This window comes from Macaca thibetana, chromosome 7, assembly GCF_024542745.1.
Source record: "Macaca thibetana thibetana isolate TM-01 chromosome 7, ASM2454274v1, whole genome shotgun sequence".
Classification (NCBI taxonomy): domain Eukaryota; kingdom Metazoa; phylum Chordata; class Mammalia; order Primates; family Cercopithecidae; genus Macaca; species Macaca thibetana.
In genome coordinates, this window is record NC_065584.1 from 132,974,083 (window position 1) to 132,993,049 (window position 18,967).

The 18,967-nt window shown below is 39.7% G+C and overlaps 1 protein-coding gene across 3 annotated transcripts in view; it reads right to left on the minus strand.

The window, feature by feature from the left end:
* FBN1 (fibrillin 1) overlaps positions 1-18,967 on the minus strand; it is a 241,687-nt gene that overhangs the window by 187,421 nt on the left and 35,299 nt on the right. For all 3 annotated transcript variants that reach the window (XM_050797099.1, XM_050797100.1, XM_050797102.1), the window contains exons 5-6: positions 6,623-6,718; positions 2,758-2,853 (exon numbers count right to left, since the gene is read on the minus strand). In XM_050797099.1, coding sequence (XP_050653056.1) covers positions 2,758-2,853; positions 6,623-6,718 — 192 coding nt within the window. The remainder of the gene's footprint in view (positions 1-2,757; positions 2,854-6,622; positions 6,719-18,967) is intronic.

The window sequence follows — 18,967 nt, forward strand, 5'->3', positions numbered from 1 at the left end:
AGGTATCCACATTGTGATCAGCTCTGTTTAGCATGAAACCAATGAAACCAATATCCAGGACTGGTGGCAAACAGCAATTATTTCCAGGAGATACTTGTTCATATCCAATCATTATAGCTCCAGATGTTCTGATGCTATTAAATGAATCCAGTTCATCATCTATGGGTCATGTACTGTGCATCACACAGTAAGGCTAGAATTAAGATGATGAAACTGTAGTTTCTCCTGAAAACTTATGCTCTAGTGAACTGTTTTGATGCAATGTGGCAAATGCTATAAAAAGAGATGTGGAGACAGTACCAAGGGAAAATGTAGATGAAGGGAGAAAGGAAAGTAGTAAAGGCCTCCCGGATGTTCATTTTGAAAAATAAAACATCACATCCCAATTAAAACAGAATACAACCAACCTAGGTACTTATCCAGTAATAAGGACCACGATAAGGATAGCAACCCACCATCAGAAGTCACACTGAATACTTCCCCACACTTCAGGATGGATCTGTCCCGACTCGGTGCCAGATTTTTATTCATCACTCTTGAAATCACAAACATACATGTAAGTAAGAGGATTTACTGCCTCTAATTCTTCAAAGAGGTAAACAGATGACTTTCATAAGAGCAGCAAACAGTGAAGACTCAACAAACGGAAATAGAATTCTGGAATCAAAAAGACTCCCCTCTCCCATGTGCTGTGGGAAATGACGCCCATGTTTTCCTTCTCCCATTGAAGGTCTGGGACTGTGCCCATGCGTAAAACAGGCAGTGGGTAGAAGGCACTACCCTTCTACTACTAACGGGCAAGCCTGCCTTCTGCTCCCCAGTCTCCACTTCCACAAATGCCTGAAAATCTGCCACTGAGGGATGAATTTGATTTTGAAAATCACCACTGGGAAAATTCTGTGGCGCCAACAGATATTTACACCTTAGTGCAGATTTCAGGACAGCCTTTTTTCCTGAAGGGGAGCAGCTGAAGGCACCCCAAAACTTGGAGAAATCTCTGAGTAACATGCCAGTTTTGATTAGTAGCTTAGTAATTGAACCCATTCAGGACATTTCTTAATCTTGGGCAAAGATCAAATCTTTGAAGAAATCACTGGGGAATGGTTCAATATCGCGCCCTTTATTTTAGACTGTGTTATCATCAATATCTGAACTATGAGCATCTTTGCAGCAAATCTTTAACCACTTTGTTAAAATGGTTACAGGTAAAATGTTACAGGTAAAATGCCCTGTAACTTCATCTTATTACTGATTTTTCTAAAACAAATTAAGCCCAGCATTATCAACTGAGAAATTATTTTCACATACCACTCTTCAAGCCACACATTAACAATTTTAATCTCCTACAACTTCATTGATTAAGTAGTAAGCCACAGAATAATACTGCCTAGTAGAAATAGTTTTTAGTACTCTGGACCATTATAATTATTAGCAAATAAAAATACATCTGTGCAAGTTGTAAAGAGAAGCAGTTTAAGGAAAGACTGTTAAAGAATATCAACATGCAATGTAAAGGTCTATTATGCATCACACATCAATACCATGCAGTGGTCCTATTAATAGAGATACAATGTAATTTACTTAGCAATCAAAGTAATCGACCTGGAGTTTCTTGCTCAAATAGGTATTACTGCATTATTAGCAAATAACTGAATTTAGATAAATTATAAAAATAGACAGAAAATAAACAATTTCTCACAAACTACTCTCTGCTCTTTGTTTTCCTCTATTATATGTTTTAAATGACATATTCAACATCTGCTACTGAATCTTTACTTTCCATCTTAGAATAAGAAGATGTCTATACAACTTGGCTAAAAGTGATTATTGCAGTTTAAAAGTTCATGCAAATTTTCAATTACAGTTTTGTGTAACATAAACCTTCTAAACTTTCATTATAAAACTAGGGATGATGAGAAAAAAACCTATAAATGTAGAGACATGATGATTAATGAGACCAAAATTCAGGGAAAAAAAACTTAAGAATATTGCATATCCACATATATCTCAATATCGTATTTGCATTTTTAGGTAGGCAAATCAGGTAGAATGTTTCTTTTAATTAAGAGCAGCAGTAAACATTAGACTTGAAGAGAAAAACACACATTCAAATTAAAGGTTTCTTATGTATGTGGGCTTGGGGACATCCTTGGACCTCTTTGTGCCTTGATCTTCTCACATGCAAAATTAACGATGATTCTACACAATGTAGTAGGCTGCAATGAGTACTGAATAAACCATCTACACAAAGCAGCTTCTCAGTAGACACTAAATATATCTATGGTGAGTGCTGAATGCTGAGCTTGTACACCTCTACAGTCCCCAACAGGTCCAACAGATTTTCAGGTGTGTGTTTCATACTGAATTTCTCCCTTTCCATACATATAGTTGGTTTGAAACCACTTCTCTGATTCACTGGCATGATAAAGAGCTTAATCCTTACCCTTCCAGAAGAAAGTTCTCCCCTTTTTATCCTGATGCCAGCTGGTAATTATGTATATGCTTATAACTGAGTACCACCAAATTAGCAAATAACTGAATTTAGGTAAACTTGCACTGACAAACATTGCTGAATATCATGCGTAGATTCAGGGCCACTGTCTTGTCATCCTAGGGACCTTCCCAATGACAATTCAGAAATTCCCTCAAAGCTCAGCAACATTCAGGAAGTAGCCATGCAGACCCAGCGTCTGTGCAAATTAATAACAGCTTTAGGTACCAGCATGTCTTTATGCAAATGATTTTAAAAACCATTACCTCTTTCACACTGGGGTCCAGTAAATCCGTAAGTGCAGGCACATCGATTCGGGGCCACACACCTTCCTCCATTGAGACAGCCACTTTCACAAACAGCTGTAAAATAAGGAGAGAGCTGAGACGCTTCACCTGAAAATACATGCTAATGAAGTGACACTTGTGGTCCCCTGGAAGGACAACAATAAAATATCTAAAGTCACGCCGGTGTTTATTCGTTTATTTTGAATGGTCACTGTACAGTTACAGATACTCAGATGTTCCTCAGTCACCTCTTAGGTAAAGCTGCCTGGAATAGATGAGTTTGTATCTATGTTAATGCTGATGGTCTCATTCCATGGAGCATCTGAGCAATGCTTTCAGTTCAACCTCGCAAACAGTGGTTTCTAAGAGATGTCACTGGACGGGAACTGCGTGTTAGCAAAGACTCTTTTGTTTATGATTCATGTTTAATTTCAACAGGGCTCCCACGAGGGGAGATAGTCCCTCTGATGTCACCCTTACAGAAATGTAGCATGTTCAACTGCACAATTAACTGCAAACAACAAAATACTAATCATGATCTTCAGTAATTTAAGTACCATCATGAAAATCCAATTGAGAGTTATAACAGAACCTGTGGAAACTATTGGTGCAGTAAGTCTAGAGATGCTTCAGGGCAGGATATTTTGCTTGTTAGAAAAGACACTAAAATAAGAATTGAAAGTTCACGAGCTGAACAACTCCTCTTTGTACAATTTCCTGTAACTCGTGCATGCATGGGCTCTTTCTAGGCATCTTCATCGTGGGTGGCAGGCTCTTCTCTGTCAAATATGCCAGTCACAACCACTCTTCAAAGCCCAGCTGAAATCTCACTGCTCCATGAGTCTCCCCCAAAACCTCCATTCAAATTCCTTGCTCCTTAAATATTTTCTATACATTTTTCCATACCTTACCCCTGTAGCAGTCATGAAGTTGAGCCACTCATACTTCCCCTCAAGAGAATCTCCTGTAAGGAGTTTAGCTGGCAGACCACTTCCAGCTGCTGTGCCTTCGTATCTGCTGCAGCGTTCCTGTCAAGGACATGCTCACAGCCAATGACTGAACACAGCATTAGGATGCTAAAGCCTGGCCGTTTCCACCCATCATGGAACTCTTCGATGGGCACTTTTTGCCCTGGCCTCTCCATCAGCCTGGCAAAGGCTTTTTTGGAGCTGCACCACAGGCTGAAGTTCCTTCTATGCAGTTGTCCTTCCTTCCCTCCCCCCTTGCACAGGATCAGACAGGCATCATGGTCTGAACACCATTCCCTCCTACTTCTGCTTCCTCTCTCCTTTATTCTTCACAGGCCTTTTCCCCAGTAAATCTCTTTTGTGTCTAATTCTGTCTTGATATTTTCTTGGCATAAAAGGACTCGAACTGACACAACCCTTTTTAACCAAAAATTATGGCAGGAGGCCATTGCTCATCATATAATCAGAGAGGTTTATGTAAGTCCATTGTCTTCTTTGCCTCTTGATTTATAGTCAGGGAGAATGAAGAGCTTCTAAACAGAAAACAAAGTTTGAGCTTGCCTAAGCCAACCCTCCCAGATTACAGATGAGGAAGCTGAAGTTTAGGAAAAATGTTCTAATTCTGCCAGTGTTAATTAAGCACTTGTGTGTTGGGCATTGGGCTAAACTCCCTCAGGGAGCACCAAGCGGAGCAGGAGAGATGCCCAGCAGCCCCTCCTGATTCTCCTGGAATGCCACTGGATCCAGCCCCATCTCGCCATCTCCACAGCCACAGCCTTAAGGAGGACTTGTCTTCCTGCTCCTGTTTTGGCCTCCTCCAGCTGTGCGTCCACACTGTGATCTTTCTCACTGTAAACCTTCATAAGTGAAGGGTAATAAGGTTGGTATTTCACAGCAGTAAACATATGGGCTACGGAGTCACACTGTTTGGGTTCCAACCCCAACTCTGCCTATTACCACCTATATACCCTTAGAGGAACTACTGGGGACCCTGTGTTCCAGTTCCCTCATCTGCTAGAGGGTAACATTTATGGCCTCTAACACAAAGATTGTTGTCATATTAAATGAGTTAACACACATAGAGTTCTAAAATGTGCCTAGCACACAGTAAGCACAGAGTAACTCAAAAGATGTATGCTGTTGATGTTGTTGGTGTTGTTTATTGTTGTGGTCTCACTCCTCTTTCCTGGCCCTACTTTGGAAGAAAACATAGTATGTATAAAGACATCAAAACCTGGCCCATGACATCCTATCTGACCTTACTTCCTTTCCCATCACTCTCCTCTGCATTTTAGCTCTAGCAACACCAAAGCCCTTGCTATGTCCCACATCCCTTGCTGTGTCTTGTGGCGGTGCTTTGGTCATGCTCTACCATCTGCCCAAAAGGTCCACTCCCCATCACCTGACAGGTAAACACTTACCCATCCCTCAAGACTCAGCCCAAGGATCACTCACACTGGGGAGCCTGTCCTACCTCTCCTCTCTCCAGGTTGCGCTACACAAAACTCAACCAATATTCTTCTCCCACTGCAATGAGTGGATGGCGATATGGTTTGGCTGTGTCACCACCCAAATCTCATCTTGAATTCTCATGTGTTGTGGGAGGTGGGAAGTAACTGAATCATGGGGGCAGGTCTCTTTCCCACGCTGTTCCCATGACAGTAAGTTTCACAAGATCTGACGGTTATTATAACGGGGAGTTTTCCCACAGAAGCTCTTTTTTGCCTGCTGCCATCCAGGTAAGATGTGACTTGTTGCTCCCTGCCTTCCACCATGATTATGAAGCCTCCCCAGCCATGGCGAACTGTAAGTCTAATAAACCTCTTTCTTTTGTAAATTGCCCAGTCTTGGGTATGTCTTTATCAGCAGCATGAAAACAGACTAACACAGATGGTCACTAGGGCATTCTCTACATTTTTGTTTATTTATAATAACATTATTAATCCTAAACAAATACATACACAAAAGCAAAAATTAGAAACACCCTGAATAAGGCTCACCATTAAGGATTCATTAAACAGTCAAACGTCCATGTAATGGAGTACTAGGCAACCATTAAAATGTATTTTAAAATGTGTAATAACATGAGTATACTTTGAATAAAATATTAAGTGAAAAAGTGGCATAAAATCTATACATACAGTAAGAATTAATGTACCAAATATGCATTACAAGTCTAGAAGATAGTATCTAGAATGATAGAATCATGAATAATTTTACTTTTTGTGTTTTTAAACTTTTCCAAATTTTCTGTAGGGTATATATGTTCATCTTAAAGTAATTTTAAAAAAGCTTTTTAAAAAGAATGTTCATCTTCTGCAAAGCACAGGGACTAGTAGAAAGTAGACACAGTAAGTGGTGTGTACAAACGAACCTTCAAACTGAACACCATGTGATAAGTACTTCATTAGCAGCATCTAGATTGGGAAATGAGAGGGATGCAGATACCACTAATCAAGAGAAAGGACATGTTTAGAGAGAATGACGAGGCTGAGTGTTAGAATATTTTATTTGAGATGCTTCCTGAAAATCCAAGTGCTGAAGTTCAGCAAGTAAGTGGAAGATATGCGTCTGGAATGAACAAGAATTCTGCTCCTTTGGTGGTGACTAGAAATCAAGGAGATCAGGCAAGCAGGGTGGTGAAGGTAAATGAGAGGAAAATGAATCAAACAACCTGTAACCAACCAAGGTTCCATTTGGAAATTTGGTGGTAAGTGTTTTGAGTAAGTGATCTGTTCATCTATAAAGGTCACTGGACACTTGTAAAAATGCTGTGTCCCAGGTAATCAAAGAAAATCTATCAGCACTTATCTCTTTATTTTACTTGTCTACAAACAGGTTAAAACCTAGAATACTTATAACTACGGTGTACTTACGTTGTCCACAGTGAGTCCCTATGTATCCTTTCTGGCACAGACAGTGATCGTCACTGCAGCTACCTCCATTCATACAGCGAATATTGCAGTGTTGTACTTGAAAAAAAAGAAGAAGAATTCACTTTTGCAACTTAAATGCATAGATTGCAACAGCTCGCAGGAGTTGATTTGTAGTTATTTGAAGAGAAAATCACATAGTTTATCAGGATTCATCTATTTTTACCCGATAATTACCTAATTGAGAATGCTAAACATATCATTATTTGTGTGAGTAAAATCACTTACCGGCTAGGCACGGTGGCTCATGCCTGTAATCACAACACTTTGGAAGGCGAAGGCGGGCTGATCACCTGTGGTCAGGAGTTTGAGACCAGCCTGGCCAACATGGTGAAACCCTATCCCTACTAAAAATACAAAAATTAGCTGGGGTAATGGTACATGCCTGTAATCCCAGCCACTCAAAAGGTTGAGGCAAGAGAACTGCTTGAACCTGTGAGGCGGAGATTGCAGTGAGCCGAGATTGCACCCTTGCATTCCAGCCTGAGTGACAGAGTGAGACTCCGTCGTGAAAAAAACAAAAAAAATCATTTACCATGCAATGCAATTGTTTCTTTGGCATTCACTTTAATAGTGCTAAATGACGTCCTTAATTTAACAGAACTTACAACTCAATGCCATTTCTGTAATTTATACCAACGAGAAAGTATTGCCTTGAGTAACCATATGAGACAAGATTATGATGGCAATAATTTTCCCGTGAAAAGATTTAGAATCCCAGGTAGGTGGCGCAGGGGAACAGTTAAGAGTAGCAAATTCCAGCATATAAACAGAACCAAAGACAAAAACCACATGATTATCTCAATAGATGCAGAAAAGGCTTTTGACAAAATTCAACAGCCCTTCATGCTAAAAACTCTCAATAAATTCAGTATTGATGGAACGTATCTCAAAATAATAAGAGCTATTTATGACAAACCCACAGCCAATATCATATGGAATGGGCAAAAACTGGAAGCATTCCCCTTGAAAACTGGCACAAGACAGGGATGCCCTCTCTCACCACTCCTATTCAACATAGTGTTGGAAGTTCTGGCTCGGGCAATCAGGCAAGAGAAAGAAATCAAGGGTATTCAGTTAAGAAAAGAAGAAGTCAAATTGTCCCTGTTTGCAGATGACATGATTGCATATTTAGAAAACCCCATTGTCTCAGCCCAAAATTTCCTTAAGCTGATAAGAAACTTCAGCAAAGTCTCAGGATACAAAATCAATGTGCAAAAATCACAAGCATTCTTATACACCAGTAACACACAAACAGAGAGCCAAATCATGAATGAACTCCCATTCACAATTGCTTCAAAGAGAATAAAATACCTAGGAATCCAACTTACAAGGGATGTAAAGGACCTCTTCAAGGAGAACTACAAACCACTGCTCAGTGAAATAAAAGAGGACACAAACAAATGGAAGAATATACCATGCTCATGGATAGGAAGAATCAATATTGTGAAAATGACCATATTGCCCAAGGTAATTTACAGATTCAATGCCATCCCCATTAAGCTACCAACGACTTTCTTCACAGAATTGGAAAAAACTGCTTTAAAGTTCATATGGGACCAAAAAGACCCCACATTGCCAAGACAATCCTAAGCCAAAAGAACAAAGCTGGAGGCATCATGCTACCTGACTTCAAACTATACTACAAGGCTACAGTAACCAAAACAGCATGGTACTGGTACCAAAACAGAGATATAGACCAATGGAACAGAACAGAGCCCTCAGAAATAATACCACACATCTATAGCCATCTGATCTCTGATAAAGCTGACAAAAACAAGAAATGGGGAAAGGATTCCCTATTTAATAAATGGTGCTGGGAAAATTGGCTAGCCATAAGTAGAAAGCTGAAACTGGATCCTTTCCTTACTCCTTATACGAAAATTAATTCAAGATGGATTAGAGACTTACACGTTAGACCTAAAACCATAAAAATCTTAGAAGAAAACCTAGGTAATACCATTCAGGATATAGGCATGGGCTAGGACTTCATGTCTAAAATACCAAAAGCAATGGCAACAAAAGCCAAAATTGACAAATGGGATCTAACTAAACTAAAGAGCTTCTGCACAGCAAAAGAAACTACCATCAGAGTGAACAGGCAACCTACAGAATGGGAAAAAATTTTTGCAATCTACTTATCTGACAAAGGGCTAATATCCAGAACCTACAAAGAACTCAAACAAATTTACAAGAAAAAAGCAAACAACCCCATCAAAAAGTGGGCAAATGAACAGACATTTCTCAAAAGAAGACATTCATACAGCCAACAGACACATGAAAAAATGCTCATCATCACTTGCCATCAGAGAAATGCAAATCAAAACCACACTGAGATACCATCTCACACCAGTTAGAATGGCAATCGTTAAAAAATCAGGAAACAACAGGTGCTGGAGAGGATGTGGAGAAATAGGAACACTTTTACACTGCTGGTGGGACTGTAAACTAGTTCAACCATTGTGGAAAACAGTGTGGCGATTCCTCAAGGATCTAGAACTAGAAATACCATTTGACCCAGCCATCTCATTACTGGGGATATACCCAAAGGATTATAAGTCATGCTGCTATAAAGACACATGCACATGTATGTTTATTGCAGCACTATTCACAAGAGCAAAGACTTGGAATCAACCCAAATGTCCATCAGCAACAGACTGGATTAAGAAAATGTGGCACATATACACCATGGAATACTATGCAGCCATAAAAAAGGATGAGTTCATGTCCTTTGTAGGGACATGGATGCAGCTGGAAACCATTATTCTCAGCAAACTATCGCAAGAACAGAAAACCAAATACCACATGTTCTCACTCATACGTGGGAATTGAACAATGAGATCACTTGGACACAGGAAGGGGATCATCACACACCGGGTCCTATTGTGGGGAGGGGTAGAGGGGAGGGATAGTATTAGGAGATATACCTAATGTAAATGACGAGTTAGTGGGTGCAGCACACCAACATGGCACATGTATACATATGTAACAAACCTGCACATTGTGCACACGTACCCTAGAACTTAAAGTATAATTTAAAAAAGAAAGAAAGAAAAAAAAAAGAGTAGCAAATTCCACAGAATTTTGTTAAAAGAAATTTTAGAGGCAGAATAGAGAAACAAGAAAATGCCGACAAAGGCATTTAATAACAAGACTGCCTGATGACAGGGACAGCTGGATTTGCCTGAGAAAGAGCTGCTTGTTTAAACTGTAACCTCAAACTAAGTAAGATACTCATTTTCACCTACAGAAGTGTACATTTGAGGGCCCAGAGCAGAAAGACCATGGACTGACAGCCTTAGACCCTAGACAATGAGACACTCAGAGAGGCTGGAGTAAAAGACAGCCACGGGCTCATAGTGAGCAATGACAACAGCGCAGGCAAGTGCTCTCATTTCTCCAGTGTTCATGCTGTCTCTAGGTCAGTAATTTAGGAATGCTAATAGCACTTTCAAAATCCTAGGCTATTTCCTATTGCAAAGCTTGATTGAATTAACCACTAATCCTTGTTGATACCTGCTTACACACGGAGGCCAGGGTTGGGCTTTGGAGTTTGGCTTATTCTGTCTGGTCTTTCAAGTTGTGGGAGTAAATTCTCAGAGAAAAAGTTTCAATAATTTTAGCTAAGGAGAAGAGAATATCTTCTTTCTACACAAAAGCAGAAATCTGCTGTTTATGCTCACTCTTTCTGAAGCACAGGGGCCAAATCCTCTCTCCAGAGCAAACAGAAGATTCCTCCCAACAGCCACCCTGTCCATTACCCCTTATTAGGAATCCTCAGCCATGGTATTGAAGTGCTACTTGACTTCAGGAGAAAGGAACAATTTTTATAAGGAGCTACACAAATCTCAGCCTGACAACAGGGAAGGAAAGTGCAGAACCCAATATCTTCTATGCCCTTTTACAGCACAAAGAAGTTAAGTCAAGTTGAAAGTTAAATGCCTTTTCAAGAACATGCCACACACTGAAACAACAGCAAAGGCCTGTTTCTACTGAACTAGAGCCACCTCCATCTCTCAGCATTCACGGCCCCCTCAGCATAGCCTCAGGTGTCTTTCGGGGCTCCTTGGCACATGCCTACTATGTCCTATGACTCCATCTCCTGATCTACTTATCAGTCATTCATTCACTCACAAACATTTCTGACTGCCTACTATGTGTCATGCAAAAAACCCGGCACTTGCCTTGTCCTAGTCCCTCTGTAGAACCCCCTCCCTTACCTGCCTCTGTGTCTCCTTGCCCCTAACCCCTAAACCCCAACACAACATACACACAGTTCTCCCCCAAAACCTGAAATCCTATCTATCTCCAAAATCCATTTCAAATATTGCTTCTTTCCATTGACCTTTTCTGATACCTCTCAAACCAAATGTGAGCCCTTTCTCCTTTCCAATTATGTTTCTCTTTTGAAGCATATATTATATAATCCAGCCTATTTTTACTTATTTTGCCACACCCCATTTGTTTAAAAACTTCTTAGGAGTGGGGAGTGTCATGAGCATTAATTATGCAATATTCCCTTACATGCCTAGAGTAGCACCTTGCTTATAAGTAAGTGCTGTATAAAACTGTGCTAAATTAATTTTTATTTAACTAACTCATGCTGCCTGATGATGACATCAAAAGCTATGCCCAAAGACCAAACTGAGACTTAGAAGTTGTCCATTGTGTCCGAAGCACTTATACAGCCCTACTAAGTAGGTTGCTATTAAAAATATTTTTATCTTTGTTTCCCCATGTATGAAAGCAGAAATAACTCCTTTGTTGCAGTAATGAAATCAAGCAACCCCGGAAAGTGATTAAAACAGTTATTTTAGGCTCTTATGATTCCATTAAAACGTCTCAGCCAAAATGCTTTTTTAACTAAAAAGCCGTCTATAAGTATACAAAGAAAAAATGATTTAGTGAAAACTTTGAATAATATTCTAAGTAGGTCAGGAAAAGGTGTATAGTTGCTTTAAAATTTGAAGTTAAACTTAGCTTCATCCTATCTTAGAAAAACAGTGAGGATTGGGAAAAGCACAGGAAATGATGTCATCTGTCAAGCAGCATAGGAACTCAGCCTTCAAACTGATTTCAATTAAAGCAGTTCATGCCAAGAGCTAATTTCCATTCCCACATGAGCGACAAAGCCATTTAACTACTTTGAGATTAAAAAGCTAACAGTAGTTTCAATAGTGACTTTACATTATTTGTTCAAGTTGAAAATCAGAACGAATTCTTCTTTCTGGCAAGAATGATAAGTTTACATTTAAATGCAATAGAATAAAAACCTCCCTGATATATATTTTTTATTCTGTCTTTCAGGCAAACCTTTTCCAGCATAAAATATTCTTTCTTCTTTAAAAAATAAAAGCACTCATTCAGACTTGTGAAACAAGAAGACACCAAGGAACCCTATGCATGAATCCTTGGGGGAAGCCAGGAGGAGGCAGGCTCAGCACAGAGAATAGGCTCCGAATCACCTGCTTTGCCACCGGGTTTACCATGGGAAACTTTTTACTCATTGTGAATCTTAGATCTTTAGGGGGAAAAAGCATTCCGATAAAGGTGCTCAGGATTTCTGAGGGGAAGTGAAGGAACTAGATGTGCAGTTTCACTGTACACACAGGAAACAGTTTACAGAGAATATATACCCAAATTGGTTTTATTTTGGATTGAGTCCTGCCATTGATGCATATTCTAAATTTACGCTGATTTGAACAAGAATTCCCGATGTATCATAATTGGGAGACCAAATTCTATGTCTCTTTAAAAAGCCAACTGAAAACTAGGGGTTCCTCCTACACCCATAATGATGCTATTTCTTTACTGGATGCACTAAGTACCCCAAGTCAGAAGATATCCCTAAACTCAATCTGTGTTAAGATTTTACTAGAAATTGAAAATACTAGGGGAAACAGAGTGCACTGATCCCGCCATATGCAGTGAACCCTGAGAGGCCTAGAGCCCCAGTGAGGATCTGCCCTTGAAGACGAGCAGACAGCCATAAAAGGTTTCATGTAAGGCTCAATATCTCAGAGCTAACAGAAAATGTTGCCATTTCCCCATATCCATAAAAGATCCCAAATTAATTTTGTGTTCATATCAGATGTCAGTCATTTCAGTCATTCAACAGTGACTTACTGAACGTCTTTCATTTGCCAGCATTGGCCAGAAAGAACAGAAGACATTTTCTCTAATTACAGCCCAGTACAGATTAGTTCTTCAATGATTCATCAGAAGAGAGCAATGTGAGCACGCTATGGGAATGCGAGAGAGGCAGGGCTGGCACTTGGATCTAAATACCTCAGGTAATGATTTTCTTTGGGATGCATTAGGGTTGGAACGATTCTAAAGACCTGCCATCATCTTGGCAGGCACAACTGGCAGAAAGAACACTGGGAGCAATTTGCACATAAGCATTTGTAGGATGAACATGTGATTTTAATTTAGGTACTAGGAAAAGCACAGACAGACAAATTAAACAGCCAGACTAACTTCTGGACTCTACACCTGAGACAACAGTCCACAGGGACAATCAGAGTCACTGCAGGATAAAAACAATTTTCATTTAGAGAGATAACAGCAATGGCATTTCCCTTAAGTGAATGGATGTCTGGGGATGCCTAAAGACACAGCTTGGAAGAGAAACTTCACTAGCATTCTCAAACAAACAAACAAACAAACATCTAGCCAAGCTGGAAAAGCTGCAGAGAAGAACAAGTTAAATGACAGCAGTGATAAAGGTGCTTCCATAAAGGGCGGTCTAGAAAAAAAGAGTTCAACCATTTCTAAGGACAAGTCTGAGGAGATTCCATGCATGTTTCTCCTCCCAGTCCATATAAATCCCACAATTCCCGGAAAGCTTTTTCAAGGACGACTTCTTCCAGACTAGCTGCAGCAGCACCTTCCCTTCCTCTGCATGTCCCCACACTTTCAGGATTTGGTTGTACCGCACTCCCTCAAACTTGCTAACACACTGGTCTAGAATTGTTCTGCTGGCCTTCTTACACCCTTAGAGCTCAGATTTGCATTGGGATTACAAATGCCCCAAACTCTTGCTCCCAGCTGATTAAAGCCCCTTCCTTCCTAAAACCGGTGTCCGAGAGGTTTTGTCTGTGACCGGTTCTGCTAACATTCTCATTGAACTGAAGTCAATTAAATGAGAAAATGTGATCAAAGTATAAGGGGTTGGAAAAGTGTAAGGGGCCCCAAATTGATATACAGGTTTGATGCAATTCCTATCAAAATCCTAAAAGGTTTTGTAAATATAGACAAGATTAATCTACAGTTTTTACAGAAAAGAACTAGAATAGCTAAAACAAAAAAGGATATAGTGGGAAAAATCTGTCTACCCATCCTGGGTGACAGAGCAAGACCCTGTCTCAAAGAATAAGTAAATAAAAATAAAACTATGAAACTAGTAGAAAAAAGTTGGAGAAAATCTTCAGAATCTAGGAGTAGACAAAGCATTCCTAGACTCATCAATGAAAGCATGATCCAGTAAAGGGAAAACTGATAAGTTAGACTTAGTCAAATTTGAAAACACTTGCTCTATGAAAGATCCCATTAAAAATGTTAGAAAGCAAGCTACAGAGTGTGATAAAATGTCTGCAAATCACATTATCTGACAAACAGCTAGTATTTAGAATAGATAAAGAATTCTCAAAACTCAATAATGAAGTAATAAACAACTCAATTAGCATCTGGACAAAAGAGGCCAGGCACAGTGGCTCATGCCTGTAATACCAACACTTTGGGAGGCTAAGGCATGCAGATTGCTTGAGCTCAGGAGTTCAAGACCAGCCTGGGCAACATGGAAAAACTCTGTCTCTACCAAAAATACAAAAAACTTAGTGGGGCATGGTGGTGCGCCCCTGTGGTTCCAGCTACTCAGGAGGCTGAAGTGGGAGCATAACTTGAGCCTGGGAGACGGAGGTTGCAGTGAGCCGAGATTGTGCCACTGTACTCCAACCTAGGTGACAGAGTAAGACCCCGTCTAAATATTTTTTTAAATTAAAAATAAGAAGCTAGACAAAAGACATAAAGAGACTTTTCACTGAAAAAGATATACAGGTGGCAATAAGCACATAAAAAGATGTTTGACATCATTATCCAGTAGGGGAACGCAAATTGAAACCACAGTAAGAGATGATGACACAGCAATCAGAATAGCTAAAATTAAAAATAAAGATAACACAAAAAGCTGGTAAGGATGCAGAGAAACTGGGTCATTCATACACTGCTGGTGAGAATGCAAAATGGTACATACAGCGATTCCAAAAACAGTTTAATAGTTCTTAAAATGCTAAACACGAAACTATCATACAACCTAGAAATTGCATTTCTGAGCATTTATTCCAGAGAACACAGATTGGTGTTCACACCACAACCTTGTACACAAATGTTCATAGCAGCTTAGTTCAAATGATAAAGAGAAAAAAAAACGATGACAATTCAGATGCCCTTCAATAGATGAATGGCCAAACTAACCTGTAGTACATCCGTAGCATGCACTACCACTCAGCAATCAAAAATAACAAACTATTGATACTGCAACAACCTAGATGACTCTCCAGAGAATCCTGATGAGCGAAAAAAGCCACTTCCAAAAGGTTATATACTATGTGATTCCATTTATATAACATTTGTGAAATGATAAAATTATAGAAATGCAAAAGAGATTAGTGGTTGTCAGAATTAAAGAGAGAATTAGGTTGGGAAGAAAACGACAATAAAAGCATAACATGAGCGCTCTTTGTGGTGATGGAAATGTTCTGTATCTTGACTGTATCAATTTTGTGATATCCTGGTTGTGCTGTTGTACTATAGTCCTGCAAGATGTCAACATGGGGAAAACTAAATAAAGAATACCCAGGATATTTCTGAATTATTTCTTACAAATGCCATAGTTGGAATTTTCCTTTCAAAACTCATGTTGAAAATTAATTATCATTGTGATGGTATTAAGAGGTGGAACCTTTAAGATGTGATAAGGTCATGAGGGCTTTGCCCTCATAAAGGGATTTACGCCATTATCTAGGGAGTGGGTTGGTTATGTCGGGAGTTCAGCGCATTTTCTGTCTGTCTCTCATACTTGCTCCCCATGTGATACCTTCCACCATGGGATGGCTCTCAACAGACATTGGTGTCATGCTCTGGGACTTCCCAGCCTCCAGAACCACGAGCCAAATAAACTTTTGTTGTTTATAAGTTATCCAGTCTGTGGTATACTGTTACAGCAGCAGAAAACAGATAAAGACAACTGTTTGCAAATCTACAATTATCTCAAAATATGAAGTTTAATTTTTCGCATTCTTTAAAAAAGTGTAGAGAGTAAAACAGAATTAGAAGATTCCAAAATTACAAAATACAAACTATAGGAATTACAAAATAGAAAATACAAAATCATAAAATATAAACTACAGGAAATAACTTTTATAATGTATCATATATAATTATATATATAATTAGAGAATAACATATGTATACATACAATATGTTTGTGTCTCCACAAAATTTATATGTTGAAACTTAGTCCCTAATGGGAGAGTAGGGAGCAGTGGGGCCTTTGGGAAGGTGATTAAGTCATGCAGGCAGAGCTCTCATGAAAGGATTAGTATCCTTATAAAAAAAGGCCTGAGAGACATGTTTGCCCCCTCTGCCATGTAAGGACACACAGAAAGCACCATCTGGGAGGAACAGGACTTCACCAGACATGTAATCTGCTGGCCTCTTGATCTTGGACTTCCCAGCCTCTAGAACTGTAAAAAAATACATTTTTGTTGTTTATAAATTACCCAGTCTATAGTATTTTGTTATAGCAGCCCAAACTGACTAATATATATATAAAGTTATAGAGTTTATTAATCCCAGTGTTACAAGCTACTATATATTTGTATGTGTGTATACGCATATTAGAAGAATGAGTAAATTCATACATCAGTAAACCATGATAGGTCTTTATGACAATTAGGATTGCTCAAAACCATCTCCAGCCTCAGAGACTGACACAGTAAAGAACAGTCCTAAAGAGGGTTGGAATTAAAGTCTAGAAAAACTACTGTTTTGACCCTGTCTAGCTAATCATTCTTTTTGCCCTGGTGCTGAATGACGAGTGTCAAGAGTTCCACCAACACTAAGGGAAGCCACAGCTTCCTGTTGACCAAGAGAATCACTGGCTGGTACTTTGAACCTTCTGGAAATGCAATCTCTCATTCAGGTCACTAAGAGATCATTTTCTATTCTCAGAGTCACAGGACACTCATGTCAAAAACCACCTGAAAGAACAACACTTCTTTCATTTTGTTCATATTCAAGTGGGAAAACTAAGGCTCTCTGAGGTCCCATGACTTGCCTGGACCTCCTTGATCCCTATCATATAACAAGTACAAAATTTTTCATAGGAAAAATTGGTGCAGTGATCTAAATTGACCCTTTTTAGTAGAACCACATGTAGTGAATGCAAACATTTCACTGAGTAGAACTGTCCTTCTATTAGCAGGAAAGTTAGCAAAGTGATCAGGATGTTCTTTGGAATGGCGCAGCTGTTCCCTAGAACATCACTCCAAAAGATGAGAAATGAATTATGATCATCCCCAGCTACCCTTAATTTAAAATATTTTGCCATCTTTAATTTTGCAAGTCATTTAGACAATATTAGTGCAGAGAGAATCAAAGTCAACAATTTTAAAGATTTCAAGTACCCCCAAAGATCCTGTTGAAACCAGAACCTCCTCCTTACACTAACCTCATCCACAAGCTACTTGGGGAGTTTGTCCAACGTCCAGGTACCATAGATATGACTCAGACTTCCTCAGAAAGCACCACCCACAGTCTTGGATTTTAGTCTCTAGACTAAATCTGGCCTCAGGACCTTACTACTATACTCGTCACATCCCACAGTTAACTTGGACTCTACCAGGACCACGGCTTTTCCGTCTGGTCTTATTAACATCCTAGCTCCACATCTCATGATTTCTACTCAATAGAGAAGTCATTATCAGTTCACACTATCTTTGAAGACTTTCCCAGCTTAATACCCAGTTTTGCTATCTGGCTATATTTCTTCCCCCAGAGGAGTGCAATATTAGCTGGTTCAGGAACCAATCTGAGAGATGGGGTCTAATCCCAACTTTATAACTGCACTTCTTTTCCAACCCTGAGATGCTTATGCCTCAGCGGCAGCCTGGAAGTCACCCTTATAGAGATGGAGATGTTCCGCATGTTCCCAGATGTTCTGCCAGCTGGCTTCTCTGCCTTGTTCTATTTCTCCAGTTCAGGGGCTCTTGCTATGTAGAATGAACCTGCTGTTACTTGGAAGATGCACGTTTCACACCAAGCTGAGATCAAGGAAAACTATGCTACGTTCAGTGCAATAAGCAAGAGTCGCAGCCCATAGGGGAGTTTCTATCCCAATCGTAACTGGCTGTATTTAGTAAAAGGTGGCTGTTATTGTGTAGGCTCCATCAGAAGCAGATTCTGAGACAATAATTGAAATGGAAGTAGTTTGTTCTGAAAGTAATTCTAGGAAACACTCGTAGGAGAGTGTGAAAGTGAGACAAAAAGAGAAGGAAGCTAATAAAGTACATTATCAAATCTATTATCACTGTGAACAGTGAGGGCTCAGTCCACTGGGGAACTTCAGGAGACAGTGCAGAGTGAACCTCATGGTTATCCAAACTGAGAGGCAAGGAAGCTGAGGCACTTATCCAACCACTCTCCATCTGTTGTTGGTTAAAAGTCGCTTCTAGGTCCACTAACCCCCAGCACTTCCAGCTTGCCCTGCATGCAGACCTGGCATGCTCTTTGGCCAGAAAAGTATACAAAGATCTCAGGCAGAGTCCCCGGTGTTCACCCATGAAGCCAAGGGAGGCGAGAGGGCATCAAGAGTGCTACACAGGACAACTTGCCCTAACCTGTTAATTGGCTTGTGAGAGACACACTCAAATGTTTGAACTCTTAACAGGTAATGAGCCTTGACACACTGAAGTCTCTACTTGCAGTAAACAAAAGAGAATGCACTGATTCCACAATGTTTCTCTTTAAAACTCTGTCAAAATAGGACACACAACAAGCGGGGTGCATTTTCTCACCAGAAAAAAAAAAAAAAAAAAAAATGGAAAAGGGACCTACGTATTTTGCCATGGGGACAGTCAAAGTTTTGAGGGGCTGTTTACAGAAACAAGAACTTCAGCTTTTTAAACAACCAATGATGACTCACTTGCCCAAACCCCCAAAAGAAAAACAATAGAATAAGCAAGCAAAGGCTCTGAAGAATGAACTGTGGATATTCCTCTGGCATCA